Below are 23,166 nucleotides of genomic sequence, written 5' to 3' on the forward strand. Positions count from 1 at the left end.
AGCATGCCGTACACCTTCTTTACCACACTGTTCACTTGTGTTGCCTTTTTCAGGGAGTTACTTATGGACTTGGACTCCAAAATCCCGCTATACATCAATACAATTAAGGGTCCTGTCATTAATTGTTTACTTTCCCTTTACATTTGAGTTCCCAAAGTACAGCATCTCACACTTGACCAGATCAAACTCCATCTGTGATTCTCCTCCTACTTGTGCAACTGATCTATATATCCTGTTCTATCCTTTGACAACCTTTTTCCCTGTCCACAACTATGCCATTTTCTGCCACCTGCAAACTTACTAACCATCCCATCTAGATTTTCATCTAAATCATTTTTATATATCACAAACAACAGAGACCGCAGCACCAATCCTTGTGGAACACCACTGATCAGGGGAAATTAAAGTCACCCACTACAATAACTTTGTTACTTTTATATTTTTCCATTACCTGTGTGCATATCTGATGCTCCAGCTCCCACTGCTGTCGAGAGTCGTTTTAGTGTGGCTAGGAATGGGCCCCATAAGCTACAAAGATTCAGATGGTCAGAGAGTTATAGAGTTGTGTAGCACAGAAACTTTGCTTTGTTGCCTATCCATGCCCATCTGCACTAACTCTGTTTTCCTTGCGCATCATGTCTTGTCCATTTAAGTACCTGAAACACAGTGTTTGTATCTAACTGCATCACTTCCCCTGCAACAAATTCTGAAATTGCTTACTCTCTGTATAAAGGAACTTTTCCCTCAGATCCCCTTTAAATCTTCTTCTCACCATAAATCTATATCCTCTTGTTTTTGAATCTCATACCACTGGAAAAAGATTGGGTCTCCTCCTCAGCCTCCTTTGCTTCAGGGAAAAATAGACCTATTTCCTTTCATTTACTGTAAATGTCCCAATGACTTTCCAAAATGCATCATCACACAACACTTCAGAATTAAATTTGATCTGCCAAACCTCCACCCAACCTTCCACAATCAGAACTATCAACTTTACTGCGATCCACAAATTTACTAATCATACCTCCTATATTGACATCCAATCCATTAATAAATATCACAAACATCATAAGACCAGCACTGGTTGCAGACTTCTAATCAGAAAAGCATCCTTCCATCACTACCCAATTTTTGATCCAATTATGTATCTCACTTGAGACCTTGGCAGGTGCCTTACTGAGATCCGTATAGGTAACATCTATTTGTGAAAAATTGCATTTTACTGTATGTACATGTGATAAATCGAAGAATCTGCTGTCATGCTTTAATCATCCTTTTAGCTACCTCCTGAAAGAACTCAATTAAATTAGTAAGGATTTCCCACTCACTAAGCCATATTAGCAATCCCTGATTAGTGTCTGCTCTTCCAAACATACACAATTCCTATCACTAAGTATATTGATTTCGCCAATATTTTCTTACAACTGGTATTAACTCACCAGCCTGCATTTACCTGGCTTATCCCTGCTGCTCTTCTTAAATAAAGGAACAATATTAGCATTCATCCAGTCTCTGGTGTTTCAACTGTGGCCTCACAAAGATGCAAGAATTTCTGCTAAGGCTCCAACTATCTCCTCTTTTGCTTCTTAATACTAAACTGCCCCATTCTATTAAAATAGTCCTCCCTGAAGTTGCTGCCGTCTAATTCCTTCTCCTTAGTGAATACAGATCAAAAGTCATCATTTAGGACCTCACCAATATCACCTGGTTTGACATCCTTTGGTCACAAAGGAGGCCCACTCTTTAAGACCATAAGACCATAAGACAAAGGAGCAGAAGTAGGCCATTCGGCCCGTCGAGTCTGCTCCGCCATTTTATCATGAGCTGATCCATTTTATCCTATTTAGTCCCACTCCCCCGCCTTCTCACCATAACCTTTGATGCCCTGGCTACTCTGATACCTATCAATCTCTGCCTTAAATACACCCAAGGACTTGGCCTCCACTGCTGCCCATGGCAACAAATTCCATAGATTCACCACCCTCTGACTAAAAAAATTTTTTCGCATTTCTGTTCTGAAAGGGCGCCCTTCAATCCTGAAGTCATGCCCTCTCGTACTAGACTCCTCCATCATGGGAAACAACTTTGCCACATCCACTCTGTTCATGCCTTTTAACATTCGAAATATTTCTAAGAGGTCTCCCCTCATTCTTCTAAACTCCAAGGAATACAGTCCAAGAGCGGACAAACGTTCCTCATATGTTAACCCTCTCATTCCCTGGTCTTTCTCTTGCTCCTAATATACTCATGGAATGTCTCGGGATTCTCCTTAATCGTACTCGGCATGTATATTGCATGCCCTCTTTTTGCCATTATAATTTCTTTCTTACATTTCCTCAACAGACAAAATTAATTTGAGTCAATTATAGTTGTTATGTTTCTTTCATTTTCTGATCAAATCTTCAATGTCCCTTGTCATCCAAATCTTGCCATTTTTGTCTTTCACCCTTACAGGATCATGGTGGATCTGAACTCGTATTAATTCTTTTTATATTCACACTTGTCAGCTGCCATTTTACCCAAGTACACGTGCTGCCCATCTTTTTTTCCCCAGGTCATCTTTTATGTTATTGAAATCAGCTTTCCCCCAATTTAGGACCTTAACCTGAGAACTAACTTTATCCCATTCCGAAACTACTTTATGGAAATAAGGTAGTTATGGAGATGAACTTAGATCCTTGTGAATAAATTGGAGAGAACAGTAATGTGTTTATGTTCAATGTTTTGAAATACGTAGACTTTATAAAAGAGGAGGAGTTGGTGGTTTTGAGCACCTTACCCCAGGGTAAGGCAAAGTATATTTTAGCATGTTGTGGAAAACAAGGGAAGAAATTGCTGGGGCCTTCAGTAGGGTAGTAGATTTTTTTTTTGTCTGTTTCTGAAGGGTATCTCGAAATGGCCTCCTGCTGTGAACTGACAGCCTGTTCATGGTAAATTAGTTCATTTCTTTTAGAAGTTTTGTATTAATTTTTTTTTCACATAATCACTAATTTGTCCAGACTCATTTCTTAATGAGAGATTGATTGTAGTTCCTCTAGTCTAAATACTGCTTCAGAAAACATCCCTGGACACAATGAACAAATTCTGCCCTATCTAATCCCATAGCACTACGGCAACCCCTGTCAATATTAGAAAAATTAAGATCACTTACTATAACACTATTATTCCTACACCTATCTGCAATCTCCCTACAAATTAGCTCCTTTAATTGCTGTTGACTATGGAATAATCCTATCAAAGTGGATATCTCCCTATTTAATGTATTTCTGAGTTCTACCTATGTGGACTTGGGACATCATGTTGCAGCAGTACAAGACACTGATTTGACTGCATTTGGAGTACTGTAAATATTTCTTGATGGTCACACTGCAGAAAGGAGATAGTCACAATAGATGTTAACCGGGCTGTTGCCTAGAATGGAGGGCTGGTGTTAGTAGGGAAAATTATGTAAGTTGGGTTTATTCTCACTGATATGTACAAGGCCAAAGGATAACTTTATAAAGGTTTTCCAAAATTATGAGGGACATAGATAGGATAGATAGAATCAAATTCCTGGACCAAGGGAAATTTGAGCTAAAGGACACAGGTAAGAGGGATGAAATTTAAACGATATCTTCACATAGAGAATGATGGTTATCTGAAATAAACTGCCAGGGTCAATGGTGGAGACAGATACAAATGTTAAAAAGCATTTGAACAGGTACTTAGGAAAGATGTAAACAATCTAGGCCTAATGCATGCAAATAGGATTAGCATAGATACACACAATAGTCAGCATGGATGACGTGGTCTGTAAAGGACTGTTGTATAGTCCTGTAGTTTTTTTTATATATATGATCCAGATAATTCTATGACTGGAATAGGAAGGAGGGTTTTTTTTAGATTATGAGAACACTCAGAACTCTTTTATCGTCATTTAGAAATGCATACATGCATTAAGAAATGATACAATGTTTCTCTGGAGTGATATCACAGAAAACAGGACAAACCAAAGACTAACACTGACAGAACCATATAATTATAACATATAGTTACAGCAGTGCAAAGCAATACCATAATTTGATGAAGAACAAAACATGGGCACAGTAAATAAAGTCTCAAAAGTCCCCGAGTCGATCGACTCCCGAGTCCCCGATAGCAGGCAGCAAAAGGGAGAAACTCCCTGCCATAAACCTCCAGGCACCATCAACTTGCCGATGCCTTGGAAGCAGCCGACACTGAGTCCATCCATCTGAAAACTTCGAGCTTCCGACTAACTCTCCAATACAGCCTTCCAAGCGCCATCCTCAGCCGAGCACCTTCGACCTCGTCCCAGCCACTGAAACACGCAAAGCCAAGGATTTCGGGGCCTTCTGCTCCGGAGATTCCGGTTACCACACAGTAGCAGTGGCAGCAAAGCGGGCATTTCAGAAGTTTTCCAGATGTTCCTCCGTACTCTCACAGCCGTCTCCATCAAATCAGAATTGTGCACGGTCCCCTACTTGACAGATAACAGACATCACCACCGAAGTGGCCGCGCGTGCTTCCGTCGCGCCACCATCTTCTCCTCCTTCAAATTTAGATTCAAATTTCAAAATGTATTTATTATCAAAGTACGTATATGTCGTAATATACCACTTTGAGACTGGTCTTCTTGCAAGCATTCACAATAGAACAAACTACAATGGAATCAATGAAAATCTACTTTCTTGGAGAATTGGCATTGGATCATTGTGAAACAGGCCCATGAAACCCACCTAATTCATATGACTATTAAGTCCCCATTTATACTAAGCCTATCACACTCAAGGCATTGAAACCCTTTGGAAATGGGAGAGAAATGATGGCAATCTGATCTTGGGTGCCATCTATGTGGGGTTTGCACATTCTCCCTGTTAATGTGTAGGTTTCTTCCTATATCCCAAAGATGTACTGGTTAAGTGGCTCCCGTGAAATGCCTTTGGTGTGGAAAGTGGCAAAAAAAAAGTCACAAAAGGATTAATGGACATGTGTGAAGAAAACAAATTCTTTGGCAACAGGGAAAGGGGAGGAGGAGGAGCAGGAATGAGATTGATGGGATAATTTTGTAGGGAGCCAGCATACTATAGATTTCATGAGTTGATTAACCTCTTCCTGCATTCCAGTAAGTAGGCCAGCCATGGTAATGGTATTACCAACCTGGTATTCCCTATTCATGGAATCAGAATCAGGTTTATTATCACCAGCATGTGTCAAGAAATTTATTAACTTAGCAGCAGCAGTCAATACAATACATAATATAGAAGAAAAAATAATAAATAAATCATAGTATGCAAAAATAATAAATAAATAAATCATACTATTGAATAGATTAAAAATCATGCATAAATAGAAATAGTATATTTTATAAAAGGTGAAGTAGTATTCACAGGTTCAACGTCCATTTAGGAATTGGTTGGCAGAGGGGAAGTAGCTGTTCCTGAATCACTGAATGTGTACCTTCAGGCTTCTGTACCTCCCACCTGATGGTAACATGATGGTATCATGGAGGATCATTGAGAAATACAACACAGAAACAGGCCCTTCTGCCCACCATTAACCACGCCATCTCCAATCACCCTGTCGTGTCTCCAGTGTTTACTTTTGGGCCCATTATTGTTTCCAGTACTTATACATGACCTGGACTGGATGCCAAGGGCATCATAATAAATCTGAAGATGATTAGAAGTTTAGCAGAAGATAGACTGTGATGAGAATAATTCACCATGCCATACAGAGGATGACGAATTTGACCAGGTGTGGGCAGGTGGAGTTTATTGCTGAGATGTGTGAAGTGTTGCAGTTTGGGAAGACAAATACAGAAAGTCAGCACAAGAATTCAACATTATTGAGAAGGGCTATTGAAAGTGGTGAGCCTTAATGTCTAAGTACAAGGCGTTGACAAGGCCAGATTCACAAACACCAGGGCTGACCGTCTGTAGTGTATTTTAATGTAAGGAGTAAGGCAGGTGAGGTTAGATCGAGAATTATTACATGGAACTAGGATGAAAGAAAGGTAGAACTGGCAGCTTAAAATTTCAGGGTACAGAATTTTCAGCCATGACAGTGAGGGATGAGAAAGAATATGAGTAGTTGCATGACCAATTTGAGGGAATGTCACAGTCACATTTAAAAAGACATCTTGGAGGGTTCATCCAGCAAGTCCAAGAACTTGGGAATGAAAATAATGTAACCACAAAGATGGGTTGAACTGGAGGCCTCCAAAGAGTTGGTGGGAACTAGAGGTACAGATATGCAGGCAGATTCTGGAAAAATGTGAAAACAATAACATTATTGTATGATTGTTTTTAATTTCCCCAATATTGACCGAGACTCCCTCAGTCCCAGGAGCTTAAATAGGACAGAATTTGTTAGGTTTGTTGAAACAAAATGCAGATATTGGGGGCCATTCAGGGTTCAATTCCTGCCACTGTCTCTAAAGAGTTTGTACACTCTCCCATGAATGCATTGGTTTCCTCCCATGTTCCTCCCACGTATACTTGTACATTAGGGTTGATGAGTTGCGGGCATGCTGTGTTGGCACCAGCAGCATTGCAACACTTACGGACTTCCCTCAGCACATCCTCAAACTGCATTGGTCATTGACACAAATGATGCATTTCACTGTATGTTTCTGTGTTTCGACATGCATGTGACAAATACAGCTAACCTGTTAAAAGATCTTCATCTTTTCAGATAGAGTAGGGACAGAACTAGAACTTGTATTGATGAGTGAGCCTTCGCCAGATGATTGAAGTTTCAATGGGGGAACACATTCAGAATAGTCATCATAATTCCATAAATTCTCTGCTATGTTTAAGGATAAAACTAGTCTTTGGTCAAATGTGCTAAATGGGGGAAGGCTAATTACAACATTATTAGACAAAAACTAAGAGAAATAGATTGGAAGAGGCTGTTTGAGGGTAAATATTCATATATGTGGAAATTTTTTTTAAAGGCCAACTGGTTGGATTTCAGGGCCAGGTGTTTCTATGAGGATGAAAGACAAGAATAGCAAGATTCAAGGGCCATAGACAATCAGAGAGTTTGTCCAATTGCAAGGTTTTGATCCAAAATATCACTAATTCCTTTCCTTCCACAACTGTCTCTCTACCCACTAAGTTCTTCCAATGATTGTTTGTTGCATGAGATTGTAAATTTACTTTAGAAGAACAAAAAAACATATGGACAGCTGGCAAAGGTGAAATCAGGCAAGGCCTTTGGGGAATATAAAGGAAACAGGAAATAATTGAACAAGCAATTAGGAGGGCTAAGAGGGACCATGAGGTGTCCTTGACAAACTGAATTAAGGGAAATCTTAAGGCAAAATATACATACATTAGGAGCATGGAAATAGCTGGGAAAAGAGTAGATCCACCAAAGGACAATGGAGGGAATTTTTCCTTAGAGCCAAAGAAGGTAAATGAGGTCCTTAGGGGCCATTTTGCTTGAATATTCACTAAGGAGAAGGAGATAGATGATATTGAGATTAGAGAAGGATGTGTTGATATCCTGGAGCATATCAACATCAAGGAGGAGGAGGTGTGAATATTGAGAAACATTAAGGTGAATAAGTCCCTAGAGCCTGGTCGAATGTTTAAGTGATACTGAAGGGGGCCAGGGAGGAAATTACTTGAATCTTGGCAGAGATCTTTGTATCTTCTTTAGCCACAGATGAGATTTCAAAAGATTGAAAGAGCCAGTATTTTTCCTTTGCTTAAGGAGGGCAACAGGAACAAAACTAGAAAATTTTATAGCCAATGGGCATCAATGATAGGGAAATTATGAGAGATGTTTCCCGGGGACAGGATTTACTCACATTTGGACAAGCGAGTACTTACAAGGTTACTCAGCATGGCCTTTACATGGGGAAATCCCAACTCTCAAATTTGAGATTAAAAGGAACCCTGATACATTTATACGTACATTAGGAGCAAGGGACTAGGTAGGGAAAAGATAGATCCACTCAAGGTCAGTGGAAGGAATTTTTTTCTTGAAGCCGAAGGAAGTAAATGAGTGGCTGTTTTGCATGAATATCCACACAGCATTTAGTGTGTGCTGCTCGCAAATTTGAGGGAATTTTCTGAGGAGGTGATAAGGATGATTGGAGAGAGTAAAACATTTGACGAGGACTCTCATGATGTGTTCAGATCCATGGTGCATTGGTAAGTTGACTTGGCATAGAAGACAAAGGGTAGTGGTGAAGGTGCTTCTATGATGGGAGATGACCAGTGGTGCTCCTCCGCTGGGTCTTCTTTTGTTTGTGATAGTTATTAGACGAGGGGTGATTGATAAGTTCGTGGCCTAGGGTAGAAGGAGTCAATTTTAGAAAATCTTGCACATTTATTTTTCAACATAGTCCCCTCCTACATTTACACACTTAGTCCATTGGTCGTGGAGCTTACGGATCCTTTCTTTGTAGAAGTCGGTGTCTTGGACCTCCAGAAAGTGGTCCACAGCAGGGGTGATTGATAAGTTCGTGGCCTAAGGTAGTAGATAAGTTATTAACTTCAAACTTTCTGCATTTTCACTCAAAGGGTTGAACTGCACATGCGTGTAATGATAGCTGTATAACTAATCTCCTTCTACCTTAGCTTTTGATTGGTAAGCTGGCATATGACATAGAAATTGGTGGAGTTGGAGATTGTGAGGGAAGTTGTCAAATGATGCAGCAGGACATAGATCAGATGGAAATCTGGGCAGATCATTGGCAGATGGAGTTTCATCTAGGCAAGTGGCAAGTGTGAGGTGATGTGTTTTGGGATGTCATTGAAAGAGGAAAGATTATGCGAGTTCTTCGGGTGCAACATAAGTAGATAGTGTGGTAGAGACAGGATATGGCATTCTTCTATGCATCGTCAGGGTATTGAGTGTAAAAGTCCGTTTGAAGACTAAATAAGCAACAGTTGGCCTGTCAACCCATCATCCAAACTCTTAATTTGTGTTTTTACTGTTACTAAATGAACCAGTTACTAAAATGTTCTGAGGTGTTTCAAAGTGAGTATTTGTCAACAGAGGCGAGAGTGAAGAAGTCCAGAAATGCCATCCAGAGAAGCACAGAGACCGGCATGGCAGTGGAAATGCGGCGTATGACACGACAGGCCAGCCGGGAATCCACCGATGGGAGCATGAACAGCTACAGCTCCGAAGGAAAGTAAGTACACTGAATTCCCTTTGGATACTGCCATAGGTGGGATCCAAAACATCTGGTGGTGAGATACTGTTACTAATACCTCACATTGTAGAAACTTTCTTTCACAAAGATGTAAAAGATTAAATCCTTATTTCAGAATTATAAAAATTTACAATACAGAAGAAAGCCATTTGGGCTATCATGTTTGTGCTAGCTGAGAAGAAGCTAATTTAGTCAAATCACACTTAGTCATATAGCATAGAACCAGGCCTTTGGCCCACTTGGTTGATGCTGAACAACATTCCAATCTAAGCTAATCCCATTTGCCCACGTTCGGTCCATATCCCTCGAAACCTTTCCAATCCATTTATCCATCCAATTACCTTTTAAATGTTGTTAATGTACCTGTCTCAGCTATTTCTGACATATATAGACTATTCACTGCGTGAAAAGTTATCCTCACCACAGGTTCCTATTAAATCTCTCCCCTCTGACCTTAAACTATGCCGCCCTCCCACCACAGTTCTTGATACTCCAGCGCTGGGAGAAAAAAACTGTATGTTTTTACCCTGTCTTTCCTCCTCGCCCTTTTATGACTGGTGTGAAAGACAAAATTAATTGGCATTTGGAAAAGTATAGATTAAGCAATACAAATAGATTAATTAAAATAAACCATTTATTAACGTCACATCACATTTGTCTAACTATTCAATTATTTAAAGTGTTAAGGCTCAGGATTCATGAAATTGCAGTTTACATTGATTTGGCTGACATAGTCTTAGGCACAAAGTACATATAGCTAGGGTGCTTCAGACATTTGCACAGTACTGCATTTGTCAACATGGAGCAGAGAGCAATTTTTTAATTTAGCGAGGCTGGAGCGCTACGGGAGGTGTGGGACAGGTAGCAGAGAAGGAATGCCAGGGTGCGTGTGGGGGGGGGGGGGGCAGGTGCAGACACACCCAGCCCTAAATCACCAGGCAAGGTAATTTTATTCCAAACAATTGCTTTAATGATCATTACTGAATGCATCTCCGAAGCTACACACATCAAAGTTGCTGGTGAACGCAGCAGGCCAGGCAGCATCTCTAGGAAGAGGCGCAGTCGACGTTTCAGGCCGAGACCCTTCGTTTGTTGTTTGCCTCTCCGAAGCTTCCTATTCCTTCCCCTTTCCCACGCATGAGTACCCTGTCCCTGCTCCTTTTCGAATCTCAGTCCACAATAGAGACCCATATCAAAATCAGGTTTATCATCACACGTCATGAAATTTGTGGGGGGTTTTTTGCAGTAGCAGTACAGTGCAATACACAAAATTACTACAGTACTATGCAAAGGTCTTAGGCACCCTAGCTATATGTATGTGCATAGAACCTTTGCATAATACTGTAAATGCGGAAGTGCTTGGGATTAACAGGAAAGCAGAGCATGATACAAAACCATCAAAGGAATGAGAAGCAGATGGTTGTGGAAAAGATCTATCAGGCCACAGGGAGTAATGCTGTGATGTTCCCCAGATCTCAATATTATAATCACTGGTCATTTTGAAGTAGCTGCTTTCAACACAGATATTGATAGCATTTGGCAAATAAATCAGAAATAATGTAAAGAAACATTATTACACTGCAAGAGGAATTCTCTGCCACAGGAAACAGTTGAGGCCAGTTCATTGGCTATATTTAAGAGGGAGTTAGATATGGCCCTTGTGGCTCAAGGGATCAGGGGGTATGGAGGGAAGGCTGGTACATGGTTCTGAGTTGGATGATCAGCCATGATCATACTGAATGGCAGTGCAGGCTCGAAGGGCTGAATAGCCTACTCCTGCAACTATTTTCTATGTTTCTAAGACCTTTGATACATAGCCTGAGAGCATGCTGGAAGAGTTGGATAAATGCTTGTGAGGAAACATTCTGAGGGCCGATGGGGAAAAGGAGAAAAGAAGGATGAATGGAGAGTTCCATTGGATACTTGGTTCAAACTGACTTCCTCAAATATTGAAATACATTCAAAATTTATCATAGATTAATCACACTTTTTAAAAAATATAATTATTGAGAGATAATTAAGTAAAATTTTAATGCTTAAAATCAATAAATATTTTTGACTAATTTGGAAGTATTATATGTAACTCACTTAATATTGTTCAGAGTGATTACTTTCTATTGATCTCAATAGAGAGTTAGCCATTTAACTGTAGTTCATATTGACTGTCACTATCTGAGCCACTCCCATCTTATTCTCTGGTTGGTTCCTAGTCCTTTGGTTATCAGTTACCAACAGCCCCTCTTTCAATTCTTTAAATGACTACTGTCTTTACTGAACGGTGTTGAAACATAATACCCAATAATTCCCTGAATACATAGAACAGTACAGTACAGACCCTTTGGCCTATAATGTTGTGCCAACCTTTTAACCTACTGCTAGATCAATCTAACCCTTCCCTCCCACATACCCCTCCATTTCTCCTGCATTTATATGCCTAATGTATCTGCCTCTAGCTAATACTAATACCTACTTCTGTCTGAATTGCTTCACCTTTACCGCCACTTGCCACTTTGTTCTCAGTATTCAAGTTCAAGTTAATTGTCAGTCAACTGTACACGTATATAACTGGCAAACAGAACAACGTTCCTCTGGAACACAACACAGTACATATGATTCATACACAACACAAAGTGAACTACCACAGGTAAGTCAATAAATAATAAGGTGCACTTACAACATGAGGTAAAAAGTAAGCTGTATAACACTACTAAGGCATCATACATGATGAGACATGGGTGGCGGCAGGGAGTTCAGCCTGGGGGAAGAAGCTGTTTCCCATCTTAATCGTCCTTGTCCTAATGCTACGGTATCTCCTGCCTGATGGGAGGGTGTCAAAGAAATTGTTGGGTGGATAGGATGGGATCATTGATAATACCAAGGGTGCTGTGTGTACAGTATTTCTGATAAGCATCTCTGATGGGTGGAAGAAAAACCCCATGATCCTCTCAGCAGTCCTCACAATCCTTTGTAGGGACTTGTGGTCAGATGCTTTTCAGTCCCTGTACCTGATACTGATGTAGCTGGTTAGGACACTCTCAATGGTGCTCCAGTAAAAACTGGTTAGAATTGGTGGGCTGGGGGGTAGGGGGAGGAATCTCGCTTGCCTCAATCTGCTCAGAAACTGGAGATACTACTGTGCTTTCTTGATTAAAGAGGTGCGGTTGAGGGACCAGGTGAGATTGTCTGTTATGCGCACTCGCAGAAACTTGGTGTTCCTATCTCTCTCCATGGAGGAGCTGTTTATATGCAGAGAGGAATAGTCAGCCTACACCTTCCTGAAATCCACAATAATCTCTTTGGTCTTGTTCACATTGAGACTCAAGTTGTTGTGCAAACCATTACACCAGCCATTCTACCTCCTCTATGTATGCTGCCTTGTTGTCATTGTTGATAAGACTAACCTTCATTGTATCATCAATGAACTTCATGATTTGGTTCGAACTGAATCTAGCAGTGCAGTGTTGCAGCAGCAGAGGGCTGAGCACGCAGCCCTGGGTGGTGGCAGTGCTCGATGATGGAGCTAGAGATCCTGCTGCCAACATGACTGACTGTGGTCTTTCTGTCAAGAAGTCTAACATCCAGTTAAGGGAAGAGGTATTGAAACCCAGCAAGGCCAGTTAACCCACCAGCTTCAGAGGGATAATCGTATTAAATGTCAAACTGAAGTCGATAAACAGCATCCTGGAGTATGAGGCACCATTTTCCAGGTGGGACAGGACTGAGTGGAATGCAGAAACTATGGCATCATCAGTGGAATGAGTTGAGCATTAAGCAAACTGGAAAGGGTCCAATATAGTGGGAAGGTGGGATTTAATGAGATACATAATAAATCGTTCAAAGCACTTCATTATTGTTGAGGTCAGTGCCACTGGATGGTAGTCATTGAGTCAGGTTACTGTCCCCTGAAACTGCGGGGACTGTGGAGTGGTTCAGAGAGATGTTGGAAATGTCTTTTAGAACCTTTGTTAACCGGACTGCAAAGTTCCTCAGCAGCCATCCAGGTATGTTACCAGGCCCCACTGTTTTTGTGGGCTAGCTCTGGCTAGGGTCTCCCTTACATCAGCTGCAGCCAGACAGAGTGCCTGCTCCTTAGGTGGGGAAGAGTGGGCCCTTCCTCGCCAGCACATCATCCTGTGCATCAGTTCTGCATAAAAGACATTCAGCCTATCAGGAAGAGAGGCGTCACTGTTGTTGACACACAGGGTGGACTTGTAGTCAGTTATGGTGTGAACGCACCTCGTGTCACAGGTGTCACAGAAATAGCTGTTCCTCTGGGAATAATCCCATTTTGCCTTCCTGATGGTGCAGGAAAGTAGGATTCACTTTCATTCCCAACTTTGTGGAAATCAATTTCAACAAAAGAACAAAATGAACAGACTATTAAGGGTCCATTGAGTGGGTAAGGCAAAGTCAGATTCAGAATCCCTATTTTTTTCCCCATTCTGTGGAAGGATTATCTGCTGGATATATCAACACCAAGATACTGATGAAGAACAACAAGTGACAATTCAGCTTGACTGGGGAGCAATATGTATGCAGTGTCCTCCTGAGCAACTCATCAGTCTTGAGACAGTTAAGACCAACAAGTGAGGGTTAAGGCCTTCAAGAAAATGCCCTGAAGCCAGCTGAGAGAGATCCTCTGCAGATAGTTAATCCAAAGACAAGATATCTGTGAAATGGCAGTGGAGGGAGCAGTCGGACCTTTACTTAGAATTAGTACATTTCTGCAGCTAGGAGTGAAAAGGTGCATCATAAGCTTGCTTCAACATAAGTAATCATTTCAGCCACACAACTCATGGATACAGATGTCCTTCACACAGCAAGGGGACCAGATCAGAGGAAGACAAGTGGAAGACAACTTGAACATTAGTATCACAGGGACTCCAAAGATCTCCTAGCGTGGGTTGGAGAGAGTGAAAATGAAGTCGCAGCTCCAACAGGGCAGAAAGTAGCGGTGACTTGACACCCATCATATCTCAGGTCACATGAGGTAATGAAAATGGAGGATATCCTACAACAGAGGAAAAGACATAGGACCAGATCTGAAAGGACAGTCTGGCAATCAAAACATTTGGATGGCTTTATTCTAAAGAAGATGGACCTTGGATGACTATCTATATATTTATTGCTTCCACTTTGTTTATTATTTTTGAAGAAGAGATGTAGCATATGTGATATATAATAGTGGGGTATACCCTTCAAGAATAGTAACACACGATGAACATTATTTTAACATGGAACTAGGCAAAATTGGTTGACCTGGCTGTGTGTAAGAAAGAGAAATACATTGTTCTTCTTTCAAAGCTTTTATCTTGATTAATCATGTGCCCTAGTTAACAATTATTAACTGCTACCTTTTTGGTAACATGAGAAGTGATGCTATTCTACAACACTCCACAGGGCCCTGCCATTCACCGTTTATGTTCTGCCCTGGTAAATTCCCCAAAGTGTATCATTTTGAATTTGTCTGAGTTAAATTCTATCTGCCATTTCTTTGTCCATTTTCCCAGTTGATGCAGATCATGTTGTAACCTTAGGCAACATTTTTCACTATCCACTTCACCACCAGTTTTAGTGTCATCTGCAAACTTACTAATCAGGCCTCTACATTCCATCAAAATTGTTAAAATACAAAGTATGATAAGCAACAGTGAACCCAGCACCAATCCCTACAGCACACCATTAGTCTCAAGCTTCCAGTAGGATAAATAAATCTGCACTACCACCTTCTAAACCTCTTCCACAATCCAATATTGTATCCAATTAGCCAGCTCACATTAAATTACATGTGATATACCCTTATGGACCAGAACAATGCAGAATCTTATCAAGAGCCTTGCTAAAGGCTATGTGATCAAGTCTTTCACCCTACCAGCATCAATCCTCTTGGTCACTTCTTCAAAAAACAATCAATATTTGAGATTCAATTTCCCATGGGTAAACCATGTTGACTGTCCCTCATCAGTCCATGGCTTTTCAAATGCAGATGGATCCCCCTCCAGTAACTTACCCTCCTCTGATATTAGCCTGTTGTTCCATAGCTCGTCATAGAGACATTGAGGAAGCAGGCCCTTTGGCCCAACGGATTCATGCTGACCAAGATACTCACCTAAACTAGTTCCATTTGCCTTGTATCGCTGTAAACCTTTCCTATCCATATACAAATGTCTTTTAAACGTTGTTACTGTACCAGCCAAAGCTACCTTCTCTGGTAGCTCATTCAATACATACTGCCCTCAGTGTGAAGAAGTTGCTCCTCGAGTGCCTATTGAATCTTTCCCCTCTCACCTACAATCTATGTCTTCCCGTTTTTGGTTTCCTTACCTTTGTCCTTGCAGCTCTTCTTAAACAAAGGGATAGTATTAGCCATCCTTTAGTCTGCTGGTTGTTCACTCATGCCTAATGAAGAAAGCTGCAAAAAACAAAAATCTCAACCAGGACTCCAAAATCTTTTTTCCTTCCCACAATAACCTTGGTCAGGCCCTAGCAATATATCCACCTTCATGCACCTCATGCTAAGACCACCTCTTTTATATTGTGGATATTTTTCAGGACATCACTAATATTCCTTGAATGCCCTAGCCTCCACAGACAAGTAGTATTTATTTAAGACATCACCCATCTTCCATGGCCTCATGTGTAAATTACCACAAAGGGACCTGCTCTCTCCTTAGGTGCCCTTTTGTTTTTAATACAGTATAGTTAAAGAATCTTTTAGAATTCTCATTTACCTTATCTGAAGAGGGGAGCAGGAAGATTGGAGACAGCTGCTGACAGGGTGGTGTTAAGCAGGAACACAAAAGACCAGCAGTAAAGGAGGAAGTAATAGGAGGCATTAGAAGAGAGGCAAATGACAGAAAGAACCAGAACTAGAATCAGATGACTAGGGGAAGGATGGAGAGAAGATTGTGTGCACAGGATGGATGGAACCAGGAGAAAAGGGAGGGGTTGATGATGTGTAACAGGATCTAGAGAGGAAGGTGGGAAAGAGAGTGGAGGAGGAAGGGGGAGAGGTAGAAAAAAAAGGGAAAATGAAAGAAAATCCACTGAGAAGGTTACCTTAAATTAGAAAAGTCAAAGTTCATGCCATTGAGTTATAGACTACCAAAGCAGAACACAAGAGCTTGTTTCCCAGTTTGCATTGGAGAAGGGCAAGGTCAGTGTGGAAATGGGAAGGAAAATTGAAGTGAGTATGTAGCTGGGGCCTTGAAAATGGCCATTTAACATCATTGCCCTGCAAAACAATCACCCATTTTGTGTTTAGTCTCATTGATGTAGAGCAGGGGTCCCCAACCTTTTTTGCACCGCGGACCGGTTTAATATTGACAATATTCTTGCGGACCGGCCAACCGGGGAAGTTCAAGTAGGGTTAAATTCACCTCAGTATGTCTTTTACAGTTAGGGTTGGCAATTTTCTCACTCCCAGAAAAGGGACAAAAGTAGCAGTCAAATCCTGGGACACTTTACCCCAGGAAAGACTACCATGACCATGAAGCCTTGCGCAGGCACCTGTGTGCGCATGCGTGACGTGCGCATGTGATGTGCGCATGCGCGTATGTACCGATTTTTCTCCCCCCAAAAATCGGTTTTGCCTTCATCTTCCTGACTATACTGTACATAGATTAATTCTACTTTATATAGGCTGTGTGTTTATCATATCATTCCTGCTTTTACTATATGTTAGTGTTATTTTCAGTTTTATGTGTTATTTGGTATGATTTCGTAGGTTATTTTTTGGGTCTGGGAACGCTCAAACATTTTTCCCATATAAATTAATGGTAATTGCTTCTTTGATTCACGCCATATCGGCACGAAAAGTTTCATAGGAATGCTCTACCTTAGCGAGGGAAATACGGGACAAGGGCGGTCCCATATTGGACAAACCAATTTATCCCAATATACAGGATGTCCTGGCAAACATGAAACAGTTGGCAACCCTATGTTCAAGTTCAACAGTACGTGACAGGGAATGAGGAAAGGTGCAGCTGACTCATATCGTTTCCTCGCGGCCTGGTAGCACATACTCTGTGGCCTGGTACCGGTCCGCGGCCTGGTGGTTGGGGACCGCTGATGTACAGTAGGCTACAATGGGAGCACCAAATGCAGTAGACAAGGTCTCTGGATGGTAGTGAGGGACCAGGTGTGAGAACAAGTGTTATTCCTCCTGCAATGACAGGGGAAAGAGCAAGGGGTTGGGAGGGAGGGATGGATGAGGGGGGATGAGTGCACCAGGGAGCCACAGGAGAGGTAGACACTGCAGAAGTCAGAAAGGGTAGGAAGGAGAAGATGTGGCTGCTGGTGGGATCCCATTGCAGCTGGAGGAAATGACAAAGAATGATGTTCTGGATGGAGAGGCTGGTAGGATGAAAGATGAGGGCTCGAGGAATTCTATCTACTCTTTCTGTTCTCTCTGATAGGGGTAGGGTGTGAGCAGGAGTACAAACTTGATATTTCCAATACTCTTATGGCTGTCTTTCCTTACCCTATACCCTTCAGCTTGTTCTTAGTACACTTGCACATAATCCACTTTATTTCCCCAATGCATATATAACCTCTATCCTTTATGATCTCTAGACCTTCAATGTGTTAGATTTAAAGGCTTCATCCTGGTGTTGAAGTTGCCCTCAGTGTTTCTCCTTGCTTCAGGTCAGTGATGTGTGCCCACCCTAACACTTGTTCTTCTCACTTGGGCCTCTGTAATAAAAAGATTTTCAAATTCATTCCATATTCTTTTCCCATTCAGCAAGGGACATTCGTATATGTATCCGCAAACAATGGAGTCACTGTACGTGTGTTAAACTGCAAGAAATCACTTTATTAGTTATATGAAATGTGCAAGACAGAAAAATGTAGCAGTACAGAAAACAGCCTAATATTTATCATCCACTAAATGAGCTGATCTACAGAATGCCAGAGGGAACACCCCCCCATCCCTCCCTTTTTCTACACTGCTGTAGTCATGACCCAGCCTGAGAGAAGATGCCACCTTGCACAAAGAAATTGGCCATTTTTTATACCCTTCAAAACCCCAATCACTAGTACTTTCCCATGATAAGTATCTGTACATGCAGAATAATTTCACCTTCCCTTGACAAACATGTGTTCATCATCATCTATTCTTACTCAAAGCTGTAGACTCACACTGCTTTAACTTTCTCAGAGCTATCCCACTTACAGGCTAGCACCATTTTGTCTTAAAGACTTACATTTTGTGTTATTCATTTTAGTATATGCCATGGAGGAATCAAATCTAACTCAGATTATCGTACATACTTGACTTCTTTTTTTCTGCCCTCTTGTCTCTTTCCTTCAGTAACCACCTCAGGAAGTATTGAGGAACAGGGGAATCCTTCATACTAGTTCAATAATTCCAGCAGGTGGCAGCAAAGATAGATGAGACACTTGCCTTCATTAGCCAGCGCATAGAATAGATGAGCAAAAAGGTCACGGTACAAGTCCACAGAACAGTAAATGAAATCAGAAAACCCCTGAAAAACTGAATTTAAAAAATAAATGCTGAAAACATTCAGTAAGTCAGGCAGCATCTCTGGAAAGAAACAGTCAACATTTCACCTAGAAGGCCCTTTGGCTTACCCATAGCTGACGGAAAAAATGACTGCATCTTATTAATTTTCCATAAGACAGAAGAGCAGAATTAGTCGAGTTGGCCCATCGAGACTGCTGTACCATTCCAACATCGCTGATTTATTATCTCTCTCAACCTCATTCTCCTGCCTTCACCCATAACCTTTGACATGCTTACTAATCAAGAACCTATCAACCTCCATTCTAAATATACCCAGCGACTTGGCCTCCGCAGCTGTCTAAGGCAATGAATTCCATTTTCACTCTAATACTTCCTCCTGATGAAATTTGGAGGAATGATCTTTCACTTGAAACAATCACTAATTCTTTTTTAACAGATGCTATCTAACTTGCTGAGTATTCCCTATATTTTATTGTATTGAATATTAATAACCCATAGCTGGAGTACTGAGTACAATTCCGGTCACCACACCATAGGAAGGGTATGACTGCAGGTGAAGGTGAAGCGAAGGTGTAGAGGAGATTAATCAGGAGATTGCTGGAGACTGAATATTTCAGCTATATTTCAGGAATATTACTCTAATCCTTGAGCAAAACAGTGGATCTTAGAAGGAAAATAATTTGAGTGAAAATATCTGAAATGGTGAAGATTGAGCCCCGTTAACATTCCATGTGGTACAGGATTGGAAATCAGGGAATGGGTAACCATCTAATCTGTGTTAGCTGTGAATCCTTTCGCACTGGGAATGTCCAGTGATCAAGCAACAATGTGATTTAAATGCTCATTCTTCTAACTGCTGTTGTCTGCTCTAGTTTATTTCCTGGGATGAGGTTAGGTGCCGACAGTCAATTCAGCGACTTCCTTGATGGCCTAGGACCTGCGCAACTTGTTGGAAGACAAACATTAGCAACACCAGCTATGGGTAAGTGATGAGCTACTAGAATTGCATGCAAAGAACTTACTAAGCTTCAACGCACAGTTCATTAGAGCACTTTGGGAAAGTCAACTGTTTTAATCAACAAGGAGTCTGTAATTGCATGCAATCTGCTGGAAAAACTCAATAGATCAAGCAGCATCTGTGGGAGAAAGGCATCGTTGTCATTTCAGGCAAGGTTTTACCATAAAGCGTCAACAAATCCCCTTCCTCTCACAGATGCTGCTCATCCTTCTGCTCCTCCCACAGATTGTTTGCTGATCCAGATTCCAGCACCTGCAGTCTCCAGTATGTCTCCATCTGTAACTGCATCATCAGCTCATCAATCTGTACTACTTACCAAATTAAAAAAAACATTTGTACAAGTTTATTTTGATGTAACAATACTATTATGGTGTTTTATTATCATTGTATTTGTACTTGGGAGTGGTATGTACACCCATGGCCACTTTATGAGGTATACTTGTACACTTGCTTGTTAATGCAAGTATCTAATCAGCCAATCATTTAGCTGCAACTTAATGTATATAAGCATGCAGACATGGTCAAGAGATTCAGTTGTTATTCAGACAAAACATCAAAATAGGGAAGAAATGTGATGTCAGTGACTTTAACCGTGGAATGATTGTTGGTGCCAGACAGAGTGGTTTGTACATCTTGAAAACTGCTGACCTTCTGGGATTTTGATGCACAGCAGTCTCCAGAGAACAAGAAACATCCAGTGAGTGGCAGTTCTGTGGGTGAAAATGCCTTGTCAAAAGAGGTCAGAGGAGGGTGGTCAGACTGGTTCAAGGTGACAGGAAGACGACAGTAACTCACATAACCATGCATTGCAATTGTGGTGTGCAGAACAACATCTCTGAATGCACAACACATTGAAACTTGAAGGGGATGGGCTACAGCAGCAGAAGACCATGCCAGGTTCCATGCCAGTACCTAATAAAGTGGCCACTGAAGTTGCCTGAAGAAGTGAATAACAAGGGGACAAAAAAAATAAATCAACAGCAGAGGGGGCAATGTAACTTCTTAGTATAATTCCAGGCTGTCATTGCAAGGCTCTTAATGCAAGTGTGCTTTCAAGTTCAATGACCCCCACTCAGATGTGAGTGAAAGCTTATGTAGAGTTTATTTTGCATAAGGTTCAATCAAGTAGCCGCTATTTAAAAGTGATAAAGTGTGACAAATGCCACTCAGTGATGGAGAGCACCTCCTCCTCCAAACAATTTGAAATCACGGCTTGATGCACAAGCATCAGTTTTACAGAGGGGTGGCTGTTCAACATTCACGGCATCCCTGTGAGGGGCCATCCATCTGTGGAAAATGGACAGAACTGAATTAATTTTTGCTCTTTTTTATCCTCACTCTCTGCAGCCAGTGGGAGTGAGGGCTGGCTGGATAAGAGCAGGTGTTGCTGCCTCACCAAGCTATGACAGGTCAGGCAGCAGAAGTTTTGCCAGTGCTAGTCACACCATGGCCCCACAGCATATACTTGGAGTGTCTAGGCTTTCACTCAGGGGGCAGAGAGCCTGGTGTCTATTAGTCCGACTGTTGCCACACCACTCTGTCCATCAGCCTCCTCTCACTCTTCCTGCTGTCTGTTCACATTCCCACACCCTCCGCCAAGAAAAGTAGTGGGTGAGCACCTATTGCAGTGCAATGCCCTGTCTGTCAGATGTCCATGGTCATTCAGCACAGACCCACAACTTGTGGACCAATTGCTGTTTCCACAAATGCTCCAGATTTGCTGATGTATAAACAAATGTCTGCTGCCTCTGTCAGAGTACAAAATTACCGGGGCTCTGATATGTTCCTTCTGATCACACCCAGCTGACTGTTCAGGACGTGAAAGCTCTGATCGTTTGTGTTGTTATCTGTACGCTCAGTGAGACTACAGGCTCCCCCTCGCTGTAGCCCTTTCCAGGGAGTTCATTGCCCAGGACTCACGGTCCACAGCCCACATCTTCCCGCCTGCAACCGACAGCTCCCTGTCAAAACTCCACCGCCCATAGCTTACTGCCAACTGCCCACAGCTCACTGTCCAGAGCCCATTGCACACAGCCCACTGCCCTCTACCCACAGCTTCCTGCCACAACTCCCTATCTACACCCCCTACCCACAGTTCACTCTTAGAAGTCCATTGTTCTCAGCTCTGTGCCTACTCACCACAGCTCAGTGCCACTGCTCAGGAAATAGGTGCTGAAGCAAAGACCTTCAGGATGATTTGGACCCATTAGTGTGAAGGGGAATGATGAATAGTTTCTGGTCAAATGTGAACTGTTTCACACTGAGAATGGACTTTCATCTACATAATGCAATTATCATCATGGTGAAACAGGAAATATGCCGGTTTGTATACAGCAGCTCCCACAAATATTGATGTAACAGTCCAGTTTTTTGGTTATGTTGACTGAAAATTAAAAACAGGTGATTGAGGTAATGGGCCCTGGATTTGAGGGTTCATTCAAAAGATGGCACCTCCATCCGTGTGGCATTCACTCAATAATGCACTGGGGCTTTAGGCCAAATCTGTGTGCTCCAGTCTCAAGAGCCACAGCATTCTCCAATGGTGCCAAAACCATTGCTGATCTGAAACGGAGTCATTTCCAGCACAAAAAAAGTGCAGAGGAGTCCCCTTTCAAGGTGAGGAAAGGTCTTTTGGGGCAAAATAAGACCAGCTGCTGATTGAAAGCTTCATGACACGTGGGTGATCTTTGGAGTACTGTAATGAGAGTCCAGGTAGTCTACTCCTACTTCTACTTTCTTGTGTCCTTGTGTGATCCAGTCTTGGTTGAAGGATATTTTCCTGGGCGGAAAATGTTCTGGAGTGGGTTCATATCTTCCTTGATGAGATGAATTATGTTTCTCAGGTTGTCTTTTCTACCTGTTTTTCCTCTTGTTTGCAACTTGATAATGAGAATTGGAGTCTCCAATGCTCTAAGCATACTGTTTTTTTTTGCAAATTTCCTTTGTGTTCTTAGGTGACATTCAAATTGGAATGCTAGACCGGAAAGGGCAGTTGGAAGTTGAAGTAATCAGAGCACGAGGCCTCAGTCAAAAGCCAGGATCTAAATCACTCCCTGGTAAGTCAGCAACACATCTCATCAATGGTATATTCTCTTATTTGTTCAGACTTCAAGTTGTTTTGAATTTGTTTTATAGTTATTTTTCTAAGTCCTTCCCCACAGCTGGTGTTAAATTGACAGATCTGCCATCACTAGTGACATCCTTACACTCCTTTTTGAATACATCCATTTGCCAGCCTGCAATCCTCAGATACACTCCCTGTATCTAAGGATTTGTGGTCTTTATCCCTACCAAGCAACCTAGAGTGAAGACAACCGGATCACTGTGGTGCCTTGTCAACTTTAAGCACTGGCAGCCTCCAATTTTCATCCTATCCATTATCGCTACCCCGACTCCCTTCTCCTGAGGTTTTAGTAGTAAACACAAAATATCCTCTACTATTTTAATCCTGGCCTTTGTTCCATCCTTAAATTTGTGATTAACATAAACCCT

The 23,166-nt window shown here is 41.7% G+C and overlaps 1 protein-coding gene across 1 annotated transcript in view; it reads left to right on the top strand.

The window, feature by feature from the left end:
* rims1a (regulating synaptic membrane exocytosis 1a) overlaps positions 1-23,166 on the top strand; it is a 479,607-nt gene that overhangs the window by 438,628 nt on the left and 17,813 nt on the right. The window contains exons 26-28 of the mRNA XM_072250401.1: positions 9,010-9,148; positions 19,529-19,638; positions 22,629-22,730. Of these exons, the coding sequence (XP_072106502.1) occupies positions 9,010-9,148; positions 19,529-19,638; positions 22,629-22,730 (351 nt within the window). The remainder of the gene's footprint in view (positions 1-9,009; positions 9,149-19,528; positions 19,639-22,628; positions 22,731-23,166) is intronic.

Source organism: Mobula birostris, chromosome 2, assembly GCF_030028105.1.
Source record: "Mobula birostris isolate sMobBir1 chromosome 2, sMobBir1.hap1, whole genome shotgun sequence".
In the NCBI taxonomy this organism is placed as follows: Eukaryota; Metazoa; Chordata; class Chondrichthyes; order Myliobatiformes; family Myliobatidae; genus Mobula; species Mobula birostris.